Consider the following 26,292-nt stretch of genomic DNA (forward strand, 5'->3'; position numbering starts at 1 on the left):
AGGCCGACTGGAGGGAAATGCCACTGAGCTCAGGTTTATGGTGCACTCCAGTTACAGGTCTCTCTCCCTCCTCCCTCCCTCCCTTTCCTCTCCTTCCCTCTCTCTCTCCCCGGCTCTGTAATTCCCGGACTATCACTGTGTGTTTGCTTCCTCGAACAGCCATGACAGCACCACTTTCTGCTCTGATTTTTTGTTTACCCTCACGGTGTGTTTACTATCAGTTTATTTCCTTCTTCCTCAGTCCATTTCTCAACATTGTCACATCTCACAGGTAGAAACCTGAAACCATCTAGGTCCAGTATAATTACTGACCAGACTCATGTACAGTGTGAGAAATGATGTGAAAATGAAAAAGGCGAGTAAATGATCAAAAGCATTTCTGACTTCAGGAACCTGCTCATGCCAGGGACAGCTGTGAAGAGTTATTGTTGTTATTGTTCAAATCCCCAAAATGTGCTTTTACACGCCCAGTGTTTAATTGTTTAACATTTTTAGAACTTGCCAAAAAACCCTAATTTGGCATAGATTCCACATTGTTTGTTAATTGATGCAATCCTAAATTTGCAAAAAAAAAAAAAGGGTATAGTGCTCCAAAATGTTCTAATTAAACCCCAGAATTTGTCCCAAAATCCACAAAATTTGGTAGAGTGTTCCCGAAATGTCATTTTTAATGGATGTAATCCCATAAAATGTTGCAGTCCCTTCAAAATGTAGCATTATAATCCACAAATTTGCTGTAGTTTCATGAGTCCAGGACAGTTGTGACCATACTGTACACCCAATTTGATGTTTTGCCTCCAAAGTTTTTCAGTTGCTGTGGTCCCACACTGTTTGAGTTTGCCTAAATGTAGGTTATCCATCTGAAAATTTTCTAACTGGCATAATTCAAAATTTTGTTATAGTGTTCCAAAATGTGCTCATATTATCCCAAAATTTATTTGATTATATCCCACATTTTTTAGAATCCCCACAAATGTTATTGTTAATGAATATAATCCCACCATGTGTTATATTCCCCCCAAAATTTACATTATAATCCCAAAATTTGCTGTAGTTTAGTAAATTCAGGACAGTTGTTTGGGGAAGACATATATTGTGCACCTAAATCCCCCAAATTCTGTGTGTTGTCCCTGGAGTTGTGTATTCCACCGAAATATTACATGATCAGAAAATCTGCTCTAGTTTCAGGAGTCCAGATGTCTGCTAATGCCAGGGACAGTTGTGTAGTAAAGACAATTATTATGTTATTTTGCACTTAAATCCAAAATAAATACAAATTAGGTATACTGTCCCCAGATCTGCTAATTGATATAATCCCAAAAGGTTTTAGTAATCTCCCATTGTCATAGTGCTCCAAAATGTCCTAATGTTGCCCCAGAATGTGTTACAGTGTCACAACCTCCCCTAATTTGTTATTGTTCCCAAAATGTAATTGTTAGTGGATATAATACTACTAGTTGATATAATCCCCCCAAATGTGACATTATAATTGCCAAATGTGTTGTTGTTTCATGAGGTCAGGACAGTTGTGTGGGTAAGGCATATGTTGTGCGTCCAAAATCGCTGTTTTAACCCCCAAAGTTTGTTCATCGTTTTGGTCCCACAATGTTTTGAATCTGCCTAATTTTGGTATAGCCCCCCAAAATTTGCTAACTGGTATAATTCCAAACTTAGTTATAGTGTTCCAAAATGTGCTCATACAGTCCTAAAATTTGATGCTACAGTTTGTTGTAATCTCCCCAAAAATGTAATCCCCGCAAACAACAACAACAACAAAAAAAAGGCATCGTAATCCCCAAATTTGCTGTAGACGGACAGACATATATTGAGCACCCAAAGCCCCCAAATTTGGCATTTTTCCCCCAAACGTTTGTGAATCATTAGGTGCCAACATTTTGAGTTTGCCTAAATGTGGAACCCCTCCCCCCCAAAATGTCAGTGTTAATAGATATAATCCAACTATTTGTTATATTCCCCCAAGATTGGACACTACAATTCTGAAATTGTGTGGGGAAGACATATATTGTTAGTTGTTAACTAGTATAATTCTAAATTTTGTTATGGTGTTCCAAAATGTGCTGATAATATCCCAAAATGTGTTATTTGATTTGATCCTACAATTTGCTATAATTGCCCTCAAAATGTTATTGTTAATAGATATAATCCCACCATGTGTTTTAGCCCCCTAAAATTTAACATTGCAATCCCCAAATTTGCTGCAGTTTTATGAGTTCAGGACATATATTCTGCGCCAGGATCACCCAAAGTTTGTTAAACCCCACAATGTTTTGAATTTTCTTAACTGGGTATAGCCCCCAAAATTTGTAAAATTTTGTTATTGTGTTCCAAAATCCCCCCCCAACTTTGCTGTAGTTCAGGAGTCTGCTCATGCCAGAGACAGTTTTGTAGTGAAGCGATTTATTGTTGTTATTGTGCGTACAAATCCCCCAACTTTGGAGTAGTGACCTCAAAATATGCTAATTCATATAATCCCAAATGTTGTTTTAGTGTACCCCCAAAACTGGTATAGTGCGAAAACATGTTATGATGTATTACATAACATTTATAACATTTTCTATTTTTTCTGTTTGTCATTTTTAAATATTACCTAAATTTGTGCCCCCAATATTAATTAATTATTATCAATTTGTGAAAGTCCTCAAAATATGTCATTACAATCCCCAAATTTGCTGTAGCTTTATGAGTTCAGGACAGTTTTGTAGGGAAGACAAATACTGTGCACCAAAATCCCCCAAAAAGGTTTGTTAATCATTATGGTCCCACAATGTTTTGAGTTGCCTTAATTTGGTATAGCCCCCCAAAATGTGTGTCATATAAATGGGAGTCATATAATTCCAAATTTGCCATAGTTCAGGAGTTCGGAAGTCTGTTCATGCCAGAGACAGTTGATTAGTAAAGAGATTTATTTTTGTTATTGTGCGTACAAATCCCCCAACTTTGGTGAAGAGACCCCAAAATTTACTAAATTTATATAATCCCAAATTTTGTATTAGTACACCCCCCAAAACTGGTACAGTGCTAAGACGTGTTCTGATATAACTACAACATATTTATTTTTTCTGTTTTTCCCAATTTTGTATAATCTATTCCCAGATCTGAGTGCCAAAAACCTGTTGTTTTTTTTTAGTTTTCCTACTTATCTTAACTTTATATAATCCCCCAATTAGTGTTACTTACATTTGTGATTAATAATACCAAAATAAGTTGCAGTTTATAGTTTTTGGAGTTCAGTAGGCGGCTCATGCCAGGGACAGTTGTGTGGTGAAGACATTTATTGGTCTAAAAGAAACTGTGATCAATAATTCAGTTGATGACTGGTTGTTACATCATTTCAAATATTGCCACTGCAAATGTACAATTACACTTCTGCTCAGATATCTGGCTCTCCTCCCGTCGCGTAAAGAAACACGAAACAAATCATGATGCAATGACAGCTCTTGAATGAAAGCATATAAATGTCACTTTCACAGCTTATCTGAGGGGATGAAAATTCACAGACAACTGAGGGGAGCTCATGAAAAGAAATGTATTGTGTATACACTGGTATTCAGCGAGGGTAATTCCCATCATTTTCGGGTCATTTTCTAAATAGAGGATGTCAGAAATTGTACACCATAAATATCCCTCTGTGTCGAAAGTCCATATCGCAGCCATAAAAGCTCAGTGTCCATTAAACCAGGGTGGGGATTCAAGCACAGGGATGCTTTCCCATCAGCTGATCTTGACTGAGTCTTTATCGGACGTGTCTTTATTGAGGATGACGTAATGACTTTTAAAAAACAAACAAAAAAAGGTGACGAGCTGTCTCAAACAAACCACTGCAGCTTGATTCTTTGGGGATATGCTGAAGTTCATTTGGGACTCTCAGAACGGGTGCTCTGAGACAAATATCGTCAGACGTATAATGGAGCTGCCTCTGAAGTTGATGACATTGTTGACTGTGACCATCTCCAAGTCCAGCACCAACTCCCTGGGCCCCTTGATTGGCCGTGACAGGACGAGTGTGGCGCTCACATTACTGGTTTGCTGAAAGATAAAGAAGACAGGGGAGGAATGTGAGGAACGGAGTACAGGAAACGCTTGAATCTGACAGCTGCACACGATGGAGGAAATCCAGGTCCCCGGGCTTGGTCGTGTCATTTACAACTAGCAAACACAAGCACAAAGTCAAGGAAAGTTAATGTGTTTTCCATAGTGCATGAGGTCAGACTGGGCCTTGATTAAACAAGGACAAGGGAAGATAACTTTAACAAGATACTGAAAAAACTCATGTGGTCATTAAATAATGCCACAGAGAATCTTTATACTTTAAAATCCTCCTTAAAGTCTCTTCTATGTCTATATTTATTTCATAAGCACCCCTCAAAACACATCACACACACATACTGCTCCATCTACTGGCCAAGAATAGGTGCTTCATGTTTTGCGTCTTCCCTTTTCTTTACAGACATTATGCCAAGTGTATATGTGTTTACTTAAGTACAGGTGTTACTGATAACATTAACTCTGCTCTGTTTAAATGTCTCAGTCATTTAGCCATCATTTATTTTATTATACACACCTGTGCTTTCCCTGGCATGTTAAAATGTGTTGTGGAGAAGGTCTATGTATGTAAACAAACTATATTGGAGCTTAATCATTTATGTTTCCTGTTCAGAATCAAAACTACAACAAAGTGTTTAAAGTCTAAACTTGACTCAGGATCAAATATCTGCTATTTTTTGCTGCAGATTTTTAATGCAAGCTTCTTATGCGCAAACATATTTAAAATAAAGTGAGAATGGGATAAAACACATGACCTTAAAATGTAGATATACATGTGCTTAAAGTTATTTTTTGGGATTATTATTTATTGGTGTTCCTGTATAGCTTGGTGTGTGTCTCCTTATCTTGTTCATGTCTGATGAAGGAATGGTGCCCGAAACATCACACGTGGTGATACAATTAAAATTTCCAAGAGGAGCTGTTTCTGGTGCGCAGACCTGTTTTTGTATTTTTGACATTGCTCCAAAATCCCATACAGCTTAGTAGCAGCAAAAGTTGTTAATTTTCCAAATCATATTTCTTATTATTTGATAAAATAACAGTTTTTTGCAGTGCCCTGTCTACACAAATCAGTACTACTTCATTTCATGTTTCAATTATATTCATATTTTAGCTTATATTTTAACTTATCTCTTAAGATTATCATTTTGTTTTTACTTGTGCAATTTTTTAATCAATATATATTTATACATGTTCAGTGAGCATTGTTGGAAACAGCCTGAGATCCAGCGACTTCTTCTCTGTTATTGTTGTGGCATATCATATGATGATAGGGATGCACGATAATATCGGCACATCATCGGTATCAGCTAATATTGGCTTTAAAATGAATGAGAATCAGAATTGGCCAACATGCTTTTTCTTAATATGGACAATGAATTAATATTACATACACTGAAAAGTATTATATTTCATGTCTCCATCTGTTGGTGGGCTGTCATGATTAGAGTAAGCATGTATAATATGATGTCAACTCCACTACAGAAGAGACTTGATGATCACTAAAATTAGGTGGATATATCGATATCAGTATTGGTTATTGGTCAAATGAGTTGTTATATATTGGCATATATCAGGCAAAAAATCCAATATCATACAATCCTATAGGATAATGAAGAACTTGAAACTTGGAACATTTATAACTGTGTGGAGTTACAGTGCTAAAGGCTCAAAAACATTAAGTTTGTTTTTGTGCCTCCAAATCAGGGAACATGTCTTTAAATTGCTATATTATGACAAACTAACAAAGGCCCATGATTTTTTACTTAATGACAATTCAGTCTGACATTTATGCAGCATAATCTTATTTGCAACATGATTCTGAGACAACATGCTCATTGTTGACCTCATTTACAAGCACCATGATCACATCAGATAAATCGCAGACTTTTTATAGTTGCTTTGCAGCCTCACTGGCGACCAAACAGTCACAGCTGTGGTGTTTCTGCTCTTCACACAGATAGTTTAACAAGCAAACAGCACTGTCATTTCCCTTCCTGCTCTGCTCTGTAATTTCATTGGATTCTCTGGTGATAGTTTGAGTTTCTGCAGGTGGCGCTGTTTTCTTTGTTTAACTAGTGATAGCTCTTGCTTACAACCCACTTCTTGTTCTCTTTTTTGCAAATAAACATGCAGTTGCTTGCTGCAGTCAGTAACATAAAATGCAGGAGGCTCTGCTTAAACAGCAAGTATAAATTTATTTAAAACAATAAATGTCTCATTTCATTCCTCTGATGTGACACTTTGGCATTAGTCCACTATATCATGCTGTATTTGCCCGTCTCGTCTACAGTTTACAGATCTGTACAGTAACTCACCCTCATGTAAAATTCTCGCCCTTCATTGCCCGACTTTATCTGGAAGATGTAGAAGGCGCCGGGGTAACGCGTGGTGGCCTGCATCTGGAAGATGTCAGCAGGCACACTGCGCCCCGACGACAAGTCCATGTGTCGGTAGAGAATAGTGAAGGGTTTGTCCCTGCAGGCAGGGTTCTCAGCTGAACACATGCACTGACTGCACAGGAGGACACACACACACACAGGGGGAGGTTAGGTTATAATACAACATATGAGCATGTGTGTAAATATAACTTTGGTGGAAACACTCACTTGTCACTGACTTCGATGTAAGGAAGGAGACACTGTAAAGGATTCAGGCATGTGTAGCCTCCCTGGAAATTGAAACATACTTGTGCTGTTGTACAGGTGTTGTTACCAGTGTCACATTCATTGATATCTTTAAAATCAAGCACACAACAATCAGAGTCAGTTAAAACATCATCATCATCATCATCAACATCAGAGAAACAACATTTACACAGCAACAACAATACAGTTCATGAGAATGACTGTGCCTGAGAATGGAACTACAAAACAAAGACAGAACATAATAAACGTAAAATGACACTTGTTTTAAACATTAGCTGATGTAAACCTGATCCATAAACATGCAGCTAATCTCAGTGCTGGCTCAAGTTTACTTAAATATCTTAACTGTAGAATTGCAGATGTAGATGGGTCATTTTAACTAAATAAAAACCTCAAATACAAAACTTTTTAGGTGACAGGTGAAAAATATTCCTTGCAAAATTAACATGACAAACAGGAACTACTACCCTGTATAAACTATACACAACAAGACAATTCACAGAAGCTTTTTAGCATTTTTTTTTTCATTCATAGTTGCCCAAATATCTGTGACATCTGTACTGCGGCCAAACTGACATTAAAAATAAACATTTATTGTCTTCTGTCCTGAACTTTACCTTCACAACTCCGTCCATCCTCAAACACATAATATCCAGGCGGACAGATGCAGGAGAAAGAGCCGGGTGTGTTCACACATCTGTGCTGACACAGAAACTCAGAGAAGCTGCACTCATCCAGGTCTACAGGGAATAAAAAAGGATTAATACTAATCAGGAAACGACTGTAAGGGCTGCTCAGTGCTGCCGAACAGCAACAGGGTCTTGGGCTAAAATCTGACCAGGTCTATGGATTTCATTCTAGGTGTTCTGATTCACTCCCACAGTCCGATGTTTAAAGAGGCTGTAGGTGTGAATGTGTTTGTCTGTCTATAGAAGTGATGTTCAACTTAAAGCCAACAACTGGATGCTGTATGGCCCGTCGAATATTTTCTATTTCATGATGAAAGCAAATTAATTTACACTGGAAATGTATTTTTATGTATTTGAATGCAGCTAAGGCGCCAGAGAGCACAAAAAGGCACGGAAATATGGGTTGTTTATCAAGAAAAAGTGCAGGATCATCAAGACATATTAATCATGTTTGTTTATTAATTGGCACTTTGGTGAAGTCACCCCTGGTAAGAGTATCTGTAGTCTAAAGTATATGTGTTGATGGTATAATGAATCAAATTACCATATAAATCTAAAGTATACACAGTTAATTAATGTACAGCTTCACTCATTTAAAGTGATGTTATACTTTATTTATCAGCTCAGACATAGCTCAGGTCACTTTTACTCTATAGGATGTCAAACTTAAATACTCTTTAGACAGACTCCATTTTACATCTCAAAGTCAAAAAGAAACGGCTCACCAATCTGTAATGAACACCACCACAATACAAAAGAACACAACCAGCTGGTCTCACCAATGCACGAGGTGCCATCTGCTGCCAACTCGAATCCCTCGTCACAGTTGCACATGAAGGAGCCGTAGGTGTTGAAGCAGCCGTGACTGCACGGTTCGTCTTCACACTCGTCCACATCTGGAGGAACAAACAGAGGAGGGGAGAGTAATCAAAAACAGTGGGGCACGGCATGGAGGTGAGCATGTGTGCTTATCTGAAAAGAAACAATGTGCATGTGTTTCTTTACACGGGGCATTTATTGTGCCTCTGTGTGTGTGTGTGTGTGTACCTTGACAGGTCCTGCTATCTGGGTTGAGGATGAAGCCGGGGTTACAGGAGCAGGAATAAGAGCCGGGGACGTTGGCACACAGCTGTTGGCAGTAACCATAGCGACATTCATCAATATCTGGCCAAAAAGAAAGAGACACACTGGTTATGAATCATCATACTGCAGCTCTGTTTACTGTGATATAAATGAAAACCCACAGTGTGGTGTGCTGTATTGATTTGATTAAGCAAGACCTCTGCTGAGCTGCTGTACTGCACATAACCTGAGGAGGGCGCTGTTTAGCTTTCAGAGGCATTAAAGGCATTTTGTACAGCAGACAAAAAGCAGCATTGTTTTTTCTGCATCCAACTGTGGTTAGAAGTAATATGGTCTTAATTTTAGGAAATACTTCCCTGATATTCCTTCTTGGTCACTGACTCATTTGTTTACATGCCTCACACAAGTTTAGACCATTAACTACGAATCATGTGCAACAAACTTTACTGTGGCATCAGTTTTGTACCTTCAAGGCTGCCATCACATTTATTACTATTAAAATATCAAATTGCAGGGGGGGGGGGCAAACAATGCTTGGTCACTGCTTGCCTTTCAGATTTTTTCAGAACAAAGCTTATGAATGCGACACCTTTTAGCAACTTTAGATTGACTTTCAAATGTCAGAGCCTCTGTAGATGCACCAACTGTTTCTGTTCATAATTGCATTAGTGTACAATAATGATGCTCACTATAACACAAGTTTTACATGTCTGTTTTACACCAAGTTGATTTTCACATCCTTTAACTCAGGGGTAGGCAACCTGCTGCTCTTTAGCCACTCTCGAGTGGCTTGCTTCAAAAAAAAAAAAAAAAATCATATGAAATGAACAATGTATTTTTTATTTTTTTTTTTTTACATTTTAATTCGTACTATCAGTGCTGTAGGCCTAAAGTGATACTGGCATTCTCCAAATGTAAAAAAAAGTGTTGCCTATACACTGAATAAAAAACGTTTTTACATTTTATCAACTAAATGATAAGTTTCAACATTTCTTTAAAATATAAAAGCAACGCACACCAAAAATTATCATGAGGTGCTGATCACTGGCAAGAAACTTGATTGTAGAAAACAAGTGTCACACACTCTGGCTCCATATGCATTCCTTTTATTTTGATCACGTTTCGGACAAAAGCCAAAGGCTGAAACTTTATCATTATCAAAATAAAAGGAATGCATATGGAGCCAGAGTGTGTGACACTTGCTTTCTACAATCAAGTTTTAACATTTCGACAATTAAATATATGTTCAGCCTAATACCTTTTCCTCTACATTTTACCAAATCTCAATTCTGGTGGCCACATTAGTCTTGAGTCTCCCTAGCTTGGCTATCTATTGAAATGCAAAAACGGAAAAGTTTTGGAGGAATTAAAAACTGAATTGTACGTGAGAGATTTGTTTGCTTTTACCGCCAACTCTGCAAAGTTAAAGGTCCAAATAATCATAAATAAACCCCTGCAGTGCCACCTGGTGGTGGAACATATTAATGAATGCCAGAGGTGGGTAGAGTAGCCAAATATTATACTCACGTAAGAGTACTGATACTTTAGAACAATATTACTCAAGTAAAAGTAAAAAGTAGTCATCCAAATAATTACTTGAGTAAGAATAAAAGAGTATTTGGTGAAAAAACTACTCAATTACTGAGTAACTGTTGAGTAACGTCTGATTTATTTGTAAAATAAGAACATGAACGTAATCAATCAATCAAAAATAATAATCTGCAAATTCATGTATTTTAAATGATACCCCTTTAACTTAAACAAAAATAAATTAAATCTTTATAAACATAACATAAATCAAGGCACAAGAAACACAAATATATTCTTATATATACTGCACACACACACACACACACACACACACACATATATATATATATATATATATGTGTGTGTGTAATTATGTACTCAGAGGTGGGTAGAGTAGCCAAATATTGTACTCAAGTAAGAGTATTGTTGCTTTAAAACAATATAACTCAAGTAAAAGTAAAAAGTATTTTGCATTAAAACTACTCGGAAAAGTACAATTTATCCAAAAAGTTACTCAAGTAAATGTAACTGAGTAAATGTAACTAGCTACTACCCACCTCTGATGAATGCTCATTTAGATCTATTTGTAATGTTGACAGGCTAATTTAGATTTAATAGGCTGTGTTACCTTCATAATAATGTTTAATATGTTTTGCAGATCCAGATAAATTTTTGGTAAAAAAAAAAAATGGCTCTGTTGATAGTAAAGGTTGCTGACCCCTGAACTAACTGATATGGTTTTGATAACTTTCGGCACTAGTGTAAATTATGTGCAATGTGAAGTTAATTAGCTAAAATATGTAAAAGCCACTCCCTCATGAAGAATTTAACAATGTTGCTGTGCTGATGTTCACTCAGTTCACTCACCCTGGCACTGTCCACCAATGAGCCAGTATCCCTCAGTGCAGGAGCAGGTGTAGCCACCTGATGTGTTGATGCAGACCTGGGTGGGGTTACAGTGATGAGAGTTTGTCTCACATTCGTCAATGTCTGCAACAGAGAGAGAGGGGGTGTTGTTATTAACAGTGCCTTTCCTTTTTTGCAGGAAGAAAACGAAACAAAACAGGGCTCTCATTTATAAAACAGTGCGTAGGATCAATACTAAAAATGTACTTATGGACAAAAGCCAAAAAATACTTGACAGTTTCTACAGTCAGGCTTCTACCTCACCACCTGTGTCGCCAATTTCCAGTCTCCAAAATGTTCAAAAGCATGGGTCAAAGTTGCTCCCATCAAGTCTGCTTTTATAAATCACAACTTTTGCGCGGAAAGTGGCGCACGCCTCTTTCAGGCCTCGTTTTGTGCATACACTGTGTTTATAAATGAGACACCTGTTGATTCCCATGTGGAGCGTTTAAGGAACTAGATAGATGGACACATAGATAGCGTACTTTATTCAACCTAAAGGGAAATTACACAGCAGCAGCCAGGGCAAATCAAAGAATCACCAAATGAAATATGAACAATAAAAGAGCAATAATAGTAATATAAACTAGAGACCATCTTGTGAGCTGTAGTTAGTGACTTTTTTTTGAAGGGGTTGAGAAGCAGGGGAAATGGTCCCTTCCATACTTCCTATCTCCCTACTTTAGGCCCCTTTGCTTGGACCACATCCATCTGTGAACACATCCTTCATTGTGATCTCTTCTACACACCTGTAAAGTTTCGTTGTGACACTTAGCGGTAACAAAATCTGTCCACGGGCAGACAGACATATCAACACCTGGCAAAACACTTAACCACTAAACGGCTTCTGTGGTAGTTCCTGCTAGGAAAGCTACCACCAGGATCACATTTTGCCATGATGACACAAACATACACACACTCAAAGGTAAAAGAGAGTTGAGCCCCTCTGTGCAGAGTTTGCATGTTCTCCCTGTGTCAGCGTGGGTTTCCTCGGGGTACTCCAGCTTCCTCCCACAGTCCAAAGACATGCAGGTTAATTGGTGACTCTAAATTGTCCGTAGGTGTGAATGTGAGTGTGAATGGTTGTCTGTCTCTATGTGTCAGCCCTGTGATAGTCTGGTGACCTGTCCAGGGTGTACCCCGCCTCTCACCCAGTGTCAGCTAGACTCATTTTGAGGAATGATAATGGGCAAATTTAGACTTTCACCTTCATTATAAGGCTGAAATATGTTTTGCAGCCCAGGCAGATTACTTGAGAGCTATTATGGCCAAAAATGGCTGTTTTGATAGTAAAGGTTGCCGACCTCTGGTGTACATGGTTTTTGTGTTTCAGTTTGGCAGTTAGCCTTTAAAATCTACACAAAGGAGATGCCTGGAGAGGCTCCTTTTAAGGCGGACAGAGTTAGGGAAGGTTGATGCACATGAGGAATGTTATTTAGGATGTAAAACAGACAGTTAATGTACATGTGTTTTAGAAATGAGTGAAAGAATACGGTGGAAGCACATTGATGCTATTAATTTCCATGTGGAAGTTATGCTTTTGCACTTTCAGAAATGTATGGTCTCTTATTTTTTGCTTCATTTCTCAGCAAGCCCCTTATATGGTTGACCTCTCGGGATCGGGATGGGAAGTTTTGTCAGGAAATAGGATGTCCTTTTCTCTGACTGTCTCTACTGATGTTATATTTCAAAATAAAAACTGCCAGTCACCACACTTCACAAAAGCTACACAGCCTACTGATGGTAATTTTTCTACATGCCTTGCTCATAAGCATGTCCACCAGACTGCTGGGCTTTAAGACTGCACCGACTTCCAGTCCAAAGTCTGTTTGTCCAGCTCTCAGGTTTTCACCACCCTGTGTTTAGAAAAACTCTTAACACAATAGTTAACATTTCAATACAGCATCAATTTACTGTTGTTTTTGCACCAGATTAAAGATTTCTCAGATTACGATCTGAATTCCTTTAACGCCCTTGGAGCAGCTCACACACTACATCATAATAGCCACATTTCCTTATGAGGATATGACAAATGAAAAATTCCAACCTCTGTTTATGGTTCTCAGACCATGAAGTCACCAATCTCTAGAAACCTGGTGGGGGAAGTGGGTGGGAGCCCAGTTTTTTGTTTGGACAGGCAGTTATGGGAAGCGATAACGTCTGTCGGTGGGGTTGTTGGCCTTTGTGCCAACTTGGACCACTGACCCTTCACAAGAGGTGGAGGAGGCCCGGAGCGCTCGGCCTCTGGCCAAAATCTACACAGCCCCCCGACACCTGCTTGCAATTACCAGTCAAAACCTCTCTGAAAGGTCTTCATCTGCACCCCATGTGTAGCCTTACTGCAGATCTCCAACGTACACACACACACACACACGAGCTGCAGGAGCGTCTCAGTTCAGCTCCTTATATAGACTGATTCATGAGCTGCCCATGAGCTTTGGGGTCACTGCTGACAACCTCGATCAGCTTCAGAGGAGACATGACAGATGGGATTTGTTTAAAATGGCTGAATGTACAGAAAACTGAGAGAAGCTGACCATTTGACAGACCGTGATACCAAATTTGTACACAAACTTACACAAAACAACCCCCAGTGGATTTCATGGATTCAGATTTACTTCCTGAAGTTGAGGCAACAAAAGTACGTGGTTGGGTTGAGAAAAAAAAAAAAACATGGTTTGGCTAAAAATAAGTACAACTGTTACTGATGTCATGTTACATCACAGGACATACGTCACTAGCGTAGTATGCTACTCATACCAGCACACTATGTTGCTATTATATGAACTGACTTTTGGTTTTACACAAACAGCAGTCTTCCGAATAAAATCAGAAATTTGCTTCACCCACCCATCCATCCATCCATCTTCATCTGCTTATCCAAAGCCGGGTTGCTGGGGCAGCAGTCTGAGCAAAGCACCCCAGACGTCCCTCTCCCCAGCAACGCTCGCTTTCTCTGCTTTTCTTCGTTCTGGGTCTGCACCAGGGCCTCCTACCAGTGGGACAAGCCCAGAACACCTCCACCAGGAGGCGCCCAGGAGGATCCTGATTAGATGCCCGAACCACCTCAACTGACTGCTATCAACGGGCAGAAGAAGCAGCTCTACTCCTGCTACGATGTCAGAGCTCCTCACCCTATCTCTAAGGCTGAGCCCAGCCGCCCCACGGAGGAAACTCTTTTCAGCTGCTCGTATCCGCGATCTCATTCTTTCGGTCACTACCCAGAGCTCATGACCATAGGTGAGGGTTGGGATGTAGATGGACCAGTAAATCGAAAGCTTTGCCTTCTGGCTCAGCTCCCTCTGAACAATGACTGTCTGGCACAGTGTCCACATCACTGCAGATGCCACGCCAAACCACCGATCCATCTCACACTCCATTCTACCCTCACTCCTGAACAAGACCCCGAGATAGTTGAACTCTTTGTAAGACGCCACCTGGTGTGTCTCATATCGTGCTAACAGGTGCCTCTGTGCGTCAGTATCTGATGACGACCGCCAGTGACCAAGCGTCAGTGTTTGATGAGTTAGGAGTGACACTGGATTGGTTATTTTAATGGCCTACTAAACCTCAATCAATATATGTGAACACGGGCTCCTCTCTTTCAGAGCCAGACACCAGAGAAGTAAGTCTCAAAGTTGTGATGATATCAAGTATGAAGTCTGGAGCAGCTCCATAAACAATGATTGGGAGCCTGATTGTGTGGACACACAGAATGTTTCTTTTCTTTTTTATACCCAAATGAGCTTTATGCTGTTGTAGTGTCATCAGCTCGGAAACAGAAAATACTCAGAACACCCCTGGGTGCTCTCAGAGCCTGTTTACACACGGTATTAACACGCATTTTGGTTATCCAAACACTAGTGGACAGCCAAGATACATCACCGTTTCCTCCTGTTTCTATCATGTGTCTCCAGTAAACCATTTGTGTTTGGATTTTGTTGCGACCTACATCATTTTCACATCAGTCAGAGAGCACAGTTATTACGTCCACACTCTTGCTAACTGCTCGCTAATCATGTAGCGGTTGTGTTGGTACAGCTGGAGATATCAACACATTTTCTTCCACAGGGCAAAACAATGGACAGTCATGCATCACGTCGTCCAACTTGTCGTAGTTATAGAGCGTTAGCATGCTGTCACTAAGACAACCACCATGTCCTGCACTGATGAAGAAGTCCTTGACGATGATGCATCAGGACGCATTACCTTATACCAAATATAAACAAGCTCTCGGTGCCATCTTTAATATCTTTCCCAATTCAATGTCAATGGAGCAGCTCCTGACATCACAAATTTGAGGTTTGGGAGAGAGCTGTTCATGTTTACTAATATTGTTGGACTGTCTTAGACCACAGGAATAACAAGTATGAATTTTGAAAATTGCCGTACTTCCCCTTCCTCTCAAACCACATGGAAAATTCAACGAATGTAATCAGAAGCAAATAGTCTTGTTTTCAGATCAGCTATGATGCATTTTTTAGTGTATCTCTTGGTTTCTAAAGCCCACGAGGTCGGACATTTTTCTGAAGCCACAGAGGAGCACGTAATCCTGAAACTCGAGCAAAAAACATGAAAATCCCCAAAACTGAAGTTACGAGCGGAAATGAAGAGCTCAGTCCCATGTGAAGAGAAAAACACAGTATCTGACCTCTGGAGGTGTCATGTGACTTACAACACTCTGTGCTGCTGCTGGTTCATATGACAGTGAGTAAAAGTGTGCTTGAGCAATCAATTCACCCAAAATTCAACAACATATTCTCTCATCTGCTGCTATTTGTATCCGGCCAAGTTTTTGGTGGTATGTGCAGAAGTGAGATGATGAGATCTCTGCCAATACTGTAATAAAGGTGCATACATTTTCATTTGTTGTCCACAAAGCATAAAATCTTAACAGAAACATGTCTTTCCCTTTATTCTGGATTATCTAAAACCTTGCTGCAAACTGTTTCCAAAGGGACCGTTATTTGGGAGGAAGTAGTTCTCTAAGTAAAATAAAGTTCACAATTGTGACACAACTGTCCAAATACTTTTGGTCTGGTATGCCCCCTTGTTCCAGTTTAAGGAATATTTTTTTGTGAAACACACTTATTCACTTTCTTGATAAAACTTTGATGAGAGTATAGATAACACTCTTGCATCTGTCTGTTCAATATGAAGCTGGAGCCAGGAGACGAGGGCACACGGCTATCTTAAGATAACAAAATCCACTTACCAGCAGCTCTTTATCTTGTTACTTTAATCTGTACAAAAACCAGTTGTGGTTGCAAGCTGTGCCAGACTACTTCTTGACTTTTGTTTATGTTTAGATTAAACAATCAAGAATGACAATGACTTAAGGCTCGCTGTTTCCTCTTGTTTCCAGTCTTTATGCTCAGCAAACTGGCTTCTGGCTGCAGCTTCATATTTAACACACAAATGTGACAGTGGTAACATTCTTCTCATCTAATGCTTGGCAAGGAAGGCCTTCGCATATTTCCCAAAATGTCAAACCATTCCTTTCAGGAAAGGCTTAAGGCCCCGACACACCAAGCTGACGATCTGCCATTGGTCAATGTCAGGCTGTTTGTGAGCGATTGTAGCGTGTCCCCCACTGCTGGCACTAAGACGTCCCTTGACTGCTGTTTTCTGGCTGATTCAGCATGCTGAATGGGCAGCAGAGCCTGCAGAACCCATAGGTAAGAGAAATTACTCTCATTGGCAATTCAGTTCTGCGCACCAGAAGACAACAAACGGCTACATTCAAGAAGGCGTGAGATCGCAACATACTTGTTATATTAAGTAAGATTATGTTTTTATCTGTTGAGCTCTTTAGCAGAAACAGTTAGAAATCTAGAAATGTTATTGTTTGCTAGCACACGGTAATTATCATTTATTCTTTCAACATCGGGGTGTTGTCAATGTGCTAACTGGCTAACTAGCATCTTGAATCCGTCATGTGAGTTTTCTGCTTTCCCTCTTTGAGCGATAAGTACAGACTACTGCCGCCTGCTGGTATGGAGAGTTATGTTCTCTCGTGCAGGTGCAGACATACGCACAAATTGGCTGTCGCGGAAGTCTTTGTGATGTGTATGAGAGCAACTTTTTGGCAGAGACACAGGCGACGTGAGGTGACGCAACCGTCGTCCTTTGTCGCAACTAGTTCTTTGATGCTGGTTTGGTGTGTCTCGGCCCTTGAATTTATAATCTGGAAGATGTGGGGGCACCAATGGTGGTAAGTGCTAGGTGCCGGTTTGTTTTTGGATCTCACTTCCCAGAGATCCAAAAAGTATCCCCTGTGTAACCACACTCAGTTGGCATTGGTTTGTTCGGCCAAACTAATCATTTACTCACAATACAAACAGACAGACTTCGTTTCACACACGAGTGAGTTAAAAGGCGAGTCGTTTGCATTAGCTCCATCTACCTTCTCTGGCAAACCAACCACTGCTAGTTGAAGAAAAACATGTCACTAACTGTGTGCTGTAAGGGATTTTTTCAGACAACCTGTTTGTAATACTGCAAATACAAAGGCATTAATCAGTGGGCCATTGGTTCAAACACCACCTCATTTGGCACTTGATAAAGACTTAACAAGATGTAGCTCACATCGTAGAGTGGTCGTCTACCAATCGGAACATCAGTGGTTTGATCACTGGCCCTGGCAGTCTACATGTTAAAGTGTTCTTGGCCAAGATGCTGAGCCCCAAATTTCTATCAACGGTGGTGCCATCGGTGTGTTATTGCGTGTGAATGCGTATCTGATGAGTATGTGGCACCTTGCATGGCAGCCTCGGTCGCCAGTGTATGAATCTATGTGTGAACAGGTGAATTGTGCTTGTGTTGAGTGGTCCCTAAGACCGGAAAAGCGCTATATAAACACAATTCACCTGTCATTTATTCACATGACAATCTTCAATATTATTCTTTAAATGATACTGCACATTATGGCTCTTTTGACTATAATTCTGCCTCCAACCTTGAGTCAACAGTTTGACGAAGGACCTCTCCTGTTACAACACGGCAGTGCCCCTGTTCACAAAGCCACGTCCACAAAGAAATGATTGGAAGAACTTGACTGGTCTGCACAAAGCCCTGACCTCGATCCACGTCCAACACCTTTGTGATGAACTCTAACGCTGACAGCAAGCCAAGCCTTATCGCTCAACATGGCCCACTTCACTCATACTCTTGTGGCTGACTGGGAGCACACCCCTGCAGCCAGGCTTTAAAATCGGGTGTCCGTATAGTGTATCTGCTTGGCTAGATACCACAAGGGGCAGATAATAACAGACTTTCTGCAAGCAGTGTAATCTGTTGCACGGATGGGCTCCAGATATCAGCTAAAAGAGGACAATTACACACCATAACACTGCCTGGAAAAGGCCGCCCTTTGTAGTACAAATTTGACCTTGAAAAAACAAACCCACAAATGCATTAACGCATACCCAACGGCTAATTTGTTCTGTTGTTCCCCCAGACTGGTGCCATTAGTGACACTGATAGAGCGTAGTGCCATTAACTTGAAGACAAAGCCATGTTTGTTGCAGGTTCAGACAGGAAGTCACAGTCTGTGTAATTTCTGCCCCGTAGCATCACTCAACAAGCCATTAGATCACTTCACACACACACACACACACACACACACACCAGCCTGTAGGGTTGCGAGGACTTCTTAGGAACGGCCCCCACAGAGGTATGCCTGTTTTCCAGGCACAGATTTGGCAACACATGACCTCATGTTTGGCACTGTGATGGTATAGTTTACCCAAACAAGGTTGTGAGCCCACTGACAGGCCGTCTCCCCTTGAAAGAGAAACAGGCCGTATTTGTGCATGAGCTAAACTCTAAAGCTCTCTTCAGAGGGAGAAAACTGTACTGTATGTGTACATTTTCCACTCATTACAAGGTCATGGCTGATTTATCCAAAGAAACACTCCAACTGGACTTTAAGGAGGCTGTTCTCAACAGCTTGTCCCGGCTGGACACACTGGGGAAATTATGTTGAGATGTATTTAAGACAGCTGGGCGGGGGGGGGGGACATCAGACATTTAGTGTTTATCTGACAGCTGGGATCTCTTGCAGTTGTGAAATTCAACAGAATCAATTAGAGAGCAGAAATTTCCTCACTGTGAGGAGTTCAAGGCCCCTCTGCTGCAGCCGGGTGACGGCAGACATGACGCTGCACCGAGCATCAAACACCATCTGTCCCTGTGATCTGATGGATTCATGCATTCCCCTGGAGTTCAACCATAATCTCTAAAGACTTACACTGAATCCCTGGCCTCGAGTGCATTTCCCGTGTGTCACCATGTCCATCTAGTTTCACTCTAACATCTGATAAACAGCAGGAGGCGGCAGATGTCGGGACTCAAAACATTCACATCTTTCAAGCAGAGTCGCTGCAGAGAATCAGCTCCAAGCTGCAAGCTGCTGCAGCAGAAGACAGACTGGGATAATTATCCAGTAATGATCCTTAAAGAGACAGTTCTCCCCAAAATCAAAAACATATATTTTTCCTCTTACTTGGAGTGCTAATTATCAGCTTAGATTGTTTTGGTGTGAACTGCAGTGTTGGAGATATCAGCTGTCAAGATGTTTGCTGTCTCTCTAATATAATGGAACCAGATGGTACTCGGCTTGTGGTGCTCAAAGCACAATGCACAATGTCTCTTTCCAGAAATCATGACCCAGTTACTCAAGATAATCCACAGACCTTGTTGTGAGCAGTTTCATGTAGGAACTACTTTCTTTCTACCAAACTACACCTGTCAACTGAATCACTGCACAGAAGGAAGTGTGCATCTACTGCTAGCTCATCTAGCACCACTAAACTAGCTAACGTTACAGCTCAGTTGAGGATGGCATTAATGTTTATGTAAGGCAGCTACCTGCTTAAGGGGCCGCACACATGCTGCGTTTTTTGCGTCCTCAAATTAATTGTTTTCAATGAAGACACGCGGCAGGCGTTCTCAAATGCCAGAGCAACTCCAGCATGCACGCATTCCCGAGCGCCTGTTTTTCAGGGCGCAATGACAACACTAAGATACATCGAGTTCAACTTTTGGGTCGCAGCAGCGGGTACCACATGTCATGTGATGGGGAACAACCAATCACAGTCGACAGATGTGTTTCCCTTCTTCTGTAAATATCAGTCTGTGGTAAATATGGAAAAGCTGATCATTTTGATTCAGGTCTCCCAGAGCTTTTCATCTGTCAAACAAGCACGGGTTCACTCTTAAATTGTCAAAATCCGCCACTTGGGCAGTGACTTGCGGCGTCAGAAACCAACAAAAAAAAAGGCGTCCTTTAATGTTGCCATGATACGCGTCCAGTTGCCTATTTAGTTTAACGGCGCCTGAAGGCATTAGGGGGAAATGCGGCAGGACAAGGACGAAAGTTAAGGTGAAAGTCTGAGAGGGGCGGGAGTGATGGTGAATGGGTCCAACACCAACATTCACCTGAGAGAGCGGTGTTTGGGCTTCACTATAACTTGCAACCAAGCAATTCTTTTGCTGGACGCATTTTCCCCACAAATACAACATGCTAATGTTTTTAGCACAAGCCTATGGCATTTTACATTTTATAAATTTGCCTAGCGGCTAGCGTACTTGTCCTCTACTCATATGAAGCCCGTGACAACAGCAACACTTAACAAAGGTAACGTTACAAAATTCAGCTCCATTACAGCCTACAAGATTCACAGACAAAACAACAGTCTTATGCTAAACATGTTTTCCAAACAAATATAACATGCTAACATTATTAGCACAAGTCTATGGCATTTCACATTGTAGAAATTAGCCTAGCGACGAGCAGAGATTTCCTCTGTTCATATGAAGCCAGGATACATCGCACACAAGACTTAAAATGCTATTTTTGTGGAGGCTTTATTGTCTTCACAATTTATTGTTTCTTATCTGTGAAATTAAAGTAAACAAAAGCTTTGTTTCCACAGAGGGAAATGGTTTCAGCTTGGGGCGTTGGTGGCTTAGTGGTAGAGCAGGCGCCCCATGTACAATGTTGTTGCTGCAGCGGCCCAGGTTCAAATCCAGCTTGTGGCCCTTTGCTGCATGTCATCCCTCTCTCTCTCTCCCCCTTTCACACTTACTTGTCCTGTCCATTAAAGGCAAAATGGCCAAAAAAAAGGAAATGGTTTCAGCTTACAAAACTAGACAGGAGATCTGCATCGCGGCAACGTGTAGTCAATTTCTGGGGAGGTGCACGCCAGGCTATGGCGTAGGTACAGCATAGGCTCAGCATCGATGCAGAGTCTATGGTGTAGGTACGGCGTCGGTTTGACACAGTTGTAAAACTTCTGCGTTACATTTATTTTTATTTGATTTATTTATTTTTTTAATGGTAATTATTGTTTGAGTAGGAGATTTATTTCTTAGAAAAAGTTTATTTTCTCTTGCCCTGCAAGGTTGACGATTTTGTTGAGGATGTGATGCCAGCAGCAGAGATGTTACTGAGTGTTACTATGAAATAAAACACAGTCCCGGTCTCAACCACACTCCCCAATCCTGCGTCTGGTGCCTCCTTCTCTCCGCACCACACTCCGCCACAACTATAAAGAAAAAAAAAACCTCCAGGGGAGGTGTAGAGGGAGAGTCTGGCGACAGGTGTGCAGAGGCAGTGGGTTACATTTACATCTTGTGCTGTCATGAGCCTTTCATCCATGAGTAGATGCACTCCTCCTTCTGCGTGGTGATACGGTTGGTGGGTGTAGTTTGGTAGAAAGAAAATCATCCCTAAAAAAACCTGCTCACAATAAGGTCTGTGGGTTATCTTGAGTAACCAGGTCATAACTTCTAGAAAGAGACATTGATGTTAAGTTTTTCATACATATTTTTTTGTTGCTTAAACTATCTAGTTTGATAAACACGAATCAAAATAGGTCATTTTGATTTTAGGGTGAACTAATCTTTTATAATATGATGTCACTTTTAAGACTCACTGAGCTCTCGTGGTAGCCAAAAGACTCACTTAAACTGAGGATCCAATGACTTTAAAAACAATGTTGAAAAACTGCTTCTGGGGGAGAAAATGTGACCCACATATAAGTGTTTCCCAACTGAAGATAAAACTGAGAGGTTATGAAATAATGGTAGGAAGCAAGAAAATATATTGATGTGTCACAAAATTATTTTTTTTACTGTGCAACTGTCCTCATGAACTGATTGATACTTTTGTATTTTCAAGTGCCTAAAACGTAAAATAAAATAGCCAGAAAAGGAAAAAGCGGTCTTTGCCAAAGGGGCTGGAAGTAGATATTGCTTCATTGGAAAGGGTCAAGAACCCCGCTCGGCTCTGCAACCACTGTGGCTGCAGAAACAGCAGACTGACTTCTGGCTTCTGTAATGAATGGGAGCATATGCTGGCACACTCTGATACCGAACAGAAGTTTTTTGTGTGGCTGCAATAAACAAACAATGAATACAATGAGCAGCACTTCTGGAAAAGCTGACGACTTTTGATAAATGAGACCAACAGACTTGGGTGAAGTGGTATTTCCTTCACATTTTGAAATCTGTCATGTAGACAGGAAAAGTGAGGACTGCTACACAGCACGACTGTTAGTACATTTACGCAAGTGCTACACTTAAGTCCAGCGCTGAGGTACACTTGATTTTATGCTGCTGTCTGCTTCTACTCCAGTACATGTCAAATGGAATTATTGAACTTTAACTCCATTGTATTCATCCGACAGCTGGAGTTAGCAGAGGTGTAGACTTGATCCATATGACTTGGACTTCAGTCAGACTGTGCCTTCCAATACCCATTCCACCATACTATATAGTGTGCCAGAAAAAGATTTAGTATGTCCCAACACATAGTTTGTCAAACGCAGTATGCCAAAAATACCAGGATGTTCTACTACATCAGGTCTGATTTCGCAGTCTGCAAACCAGCATGCTTTTCTGGCTATTCTGACCCACAATCCTCTGCACAGCAGATGATACATCACATCGACTGAGCTGCAAACAGATGCCAGCTGACTGACAGCTGTCAGAAGTTGCAATGGGGCATGACAGCACATTGAAGTAACCGATAACCAATTGAACAGTAATAATAAGAATACTAATTCTTAAAGTGAACAAAAAATATAGTAATTCTCCAGATCCACTTTGAACCAATCTGACAGCATCCAATTAAGTCGCAGGAGTGAACCAGAACTAACATTACGGTACTGAGTGTGAACGTGCAGGTCGAAAACGAAGATCCAACAACTTCCAACAAACTTGGTTTCACAAATAAATGCACAAAAAGAATTCATGATTTTTGGATGTCTAATATCGTATTACTCAGTTGTTAAAATGGCATTACATGTGGTGAAGAGCAAACTATGACTTGTTTAAGACTCAAAACTCAAAGTGTAGGACTTGGGAGTTGACTTGTGACTTGCAAAACAATGACTTTGTCCATCCCCTGCGAGTTACTGTGTAATTTATAGTCATATACACTGATCAGCCACAACGTTAAAACCACTGGCAGGTGACGTGAATAACATTGATCATCATGTTACAATGCATCGTTCTGCTGGGAAACCTTTAGCTCTGGGATTCACATGGATGCCACTTGACATGCCCCACCCACCCAAACACTGTCGCAGACCGAGTACACCTCCTCATGGCAAAGGTATTCTCCGATGGCAGTGCTCCTACATCAGGACAGTGTGCTGGGTCTCACTGTAAAAACTGTTCAGGAATGTGACAAAGAGCTCAAGGCATTGACCTGGCCTCTAAATTCTCCAGATCCCAATCTGATCAAGCATTCGTTGGATGTGACGGTACCTCACTTTGCAATTCACAGGACTCAAAATCTCTGTTTCCACCAAGCAGTACGGTACAGTTAAGTTCCACTGTGAAAAGTTGTGTGTGTGTTTGACATAATGCAAGTTTCCTACCTGGGCATAATACGGCAGCCAGCTGGTAACAAACAGTCTCGTGTGACAGTTAAACAGTGAGCTAAAATATGTTTAAGAAACCATTTTAGGCGAGAAATGGGCAACACAGGTTCAGTTCAGTTCAGTTCGGTACGCGTTTTTTGTCTTTCCAATGTGAAAAGTTGTGGATGGTACCAATGAAACCGTTCCTCACCGTCCCCATGTTTGGTCCCCCCTCTGTTGGGGTACCTAGCACACAGATCTGGTACTAAAAGGTGGAGCTGTGAACGCTGCAGTCTGATTGGTCAGTAGAGGACGGTCACTCTGCTCAGGGCTGAGTTGTGGCTGGTTTCGAGGCTCATGTAACCACTGTTCATACTACTGCCAACACCTTGGTGCCAGGACCCTCCTAGAGGTCCTGAGCCCATGCTCCGACTGGTCAGAAGCTCCACCTTGGATCGGACTTGGCTCTGACCTGTTGAAGCATGGACAGAGAAACTCTGGAGTACCGGTACATCTGTAAAATGCTTGATCGAATTGGGATCTGGAGAATTTGGAGGCCGTTCCTTGGGCCATTCCTGAGAAGTGATTTGTGGTGAGGCAGGGTACACTGACCTAATAAGGGGCACTGCCATCGGGGAGGCGCTGTTGCCATGAGGAGGGTGCTTGGGTGGTGCGTGTCAAGTGACCCCAGGTTTCCCAGCAGAAAATTGCATTGTAACAACATGATCAACGTTATTCACTTCACCTGTCAGTGGTTTAATGTTGTGGCTGGTGGGTGTGTATCAGTATCAGGGGCCATTTTTCTGCACAACAGGCACCTTTACTTTTAATTCTTTTCTGCTGATAATACTTCTGTACTTTTAAGTAGGATTATAAATGCATGACATACTTGCAGTAGAATTTTTTACCTTGTTGTAATGGTGCTTTTATGCACAGTAAGTAAAGGATCTGAGCACTTCTTCCACCACTGAAATCACACAGCAGACACTGACTCACCATTACAGGTGCCGTCCTCTGCAGGAGCATATCCCAGGATGCACTGCGCCGTGCTCCTTACTCTGGGATAGCTGGGCTCCACAGATCTCGGAACACTCGGGAGGAAGGTGTCTGGAAATCCAACCGATGGGTCCGGGTAAACCGGCTCAGGCAGGACCGGGGTCTCCGGTCTGAACGGCTGGTTGTACAGGCTCCTGGGCATGCACAGGTAGCCTCCGTTCTGGTTCACACAGCGCATGTCTCCACGGCAAGCATCTGGCAGGATACGGCACTCATCCACATCTGGAATACAGAGCGGTGCAGTGATAAGGCCATTCCTGCACACAGAACATCTGTGGGCTTGTGATCAATTTACTGCTCGATACTGTGTTAAGTCTGGGAACTTATTCCACTGCACACTCTAATGTGTTTTTACTCTGGATGAGGCTCATGTCCATGATGCAACTTTCAAAAATTTGAGGTTAGAGGTCATGTCACTCACCTATACACTGTCTCGACCTGCGATCATAAGCAAAACCTTCTGTGCAGGTCTGAGGAGAGATGATCAGGAGGCTGTTTCAGTGTGTTTGTATAAAATTTCTGACAAACTATTCATCAAATAAGGTTAAAGTTTTCATGCAAATTCAACAAGTGTTGTCTGTTACATTCTGCCATGCCTTTGTATCTTTACAGGCTGGCTTTCTTACAGTGTAATCACAGTTTTCTTGTCATTAAAGCCATTGACTACAGCACATTTCCAGGCTATGACCATGACCTTGGTCTAAATGAATGAAGTCCCTGCAAACACTGAAGGAAGGTGTTGTGTTACCTGTCCGTGTCCAGGCTTGATACAAAGCAGAATAAATACCAGAGCTGCCAACATCCTGCAAAGAGGGAATTTCAAGTTTTCAACTCTGAAAAACCAGGAGCTCGGTGCAAGCACCCCGTTACATACTCATTCAAACACATAACTAAAGCAGGAATGACTCCACTGAGTCCGTTACGCAAAGGAGGAAAAGAGGAGGATTACTGACCTTGCGGAAGAGCAAAACCTGAAGCCACGTATTTCAAACAGCATGGTTTATGGTTTCTCAAAAACGAAAGATTTAGACGACCCGTAAATTCTCCCCAAATCCCCTCGCCACTACCCAGCAGCGCTCTCACCGCCCCCCAACTATGCGCCTTTACGCGAAAGCCGACACCAGGTTTTCATTAAGCGCTGTCTGGTCGAGCTGAAGCTTCGGTACATTGACCAAGTGTTGCAGGAATGCCTTTTTCCAAAATGGACCGTTCTGTTTCTGCCCCGCTCTGTCGTCCTCTACGAGATTATTTAGCAATGCAAATTGACTGGCCCCCTCCGAGCGCTTTCACAACAGCTGGATTCAATCAGGGGAGAGCCAGCCCCCTCCGGTCAGAGCGCGCACAGAGAGACAGCGGCGCACTCACTCCAACAAGCTGCTACTCCTGTGCTGTTGGGGGGTAAAAAGGCATAAAGCATACAAAGTGGGTGTCTGTTTTCCAAAG

At 41.4% G+C, this 26,292-nt stretch overlaps 1 protein-coding gene across 1 annotated transcript; it reads right to left on the minus strand.

Moving 5' to 3' along the window:
* Window positions 1-2,470: 2,470 nt before the first annotated feature.
* Window positions 2,471-26,257, minus strand: fbln5 (fibulin 5). The gene is made up of 11 exons (XM_049596029.1): window positions 25,803-26,257; window positions 25,598-25,652; window positions 25,271-25,319; window positions 24,790-25,071; window positions 10,883-11,005; window positions 8,450-8,566; window positions 8,182-8,298; window positions 7,331-7,453; window positions 6,675-6,801; window positions 6,384-6,579; window positions 2,471-4,047 (listed from the first exon to the last, which is right to left on the minus strand). The coding sequence occupies exons 1-11, from the start codon at window positions 25,844-25,846 to the stop codon at window positions 3,886-3,888; spliced, it is 1,395 nt and encodes a 464-aa protein (XP_049451986.1). The 5' UTR covers window positions 25,847-26,257; the 3' UTR covers window positions 2,471-3,885.
* Window positions 26,258-26,292: the final 35 nt, after the last annotated feature.

This window comes from Epinephelus fuscoguttatus, linkage group LG14 (assembly GCF_011397635.1).
Source record: "Epinephelus fuscoguttatus linkage group LG14, E.fuscoguttatus.final_Chr_v1".
Taxonomy (NCBI): Eukaryota; Metazoa; Chordata; class Actinopteri; order Perciformes; family Serranidae; genus Epinephelus; species Epinephelus fuscoguttatus.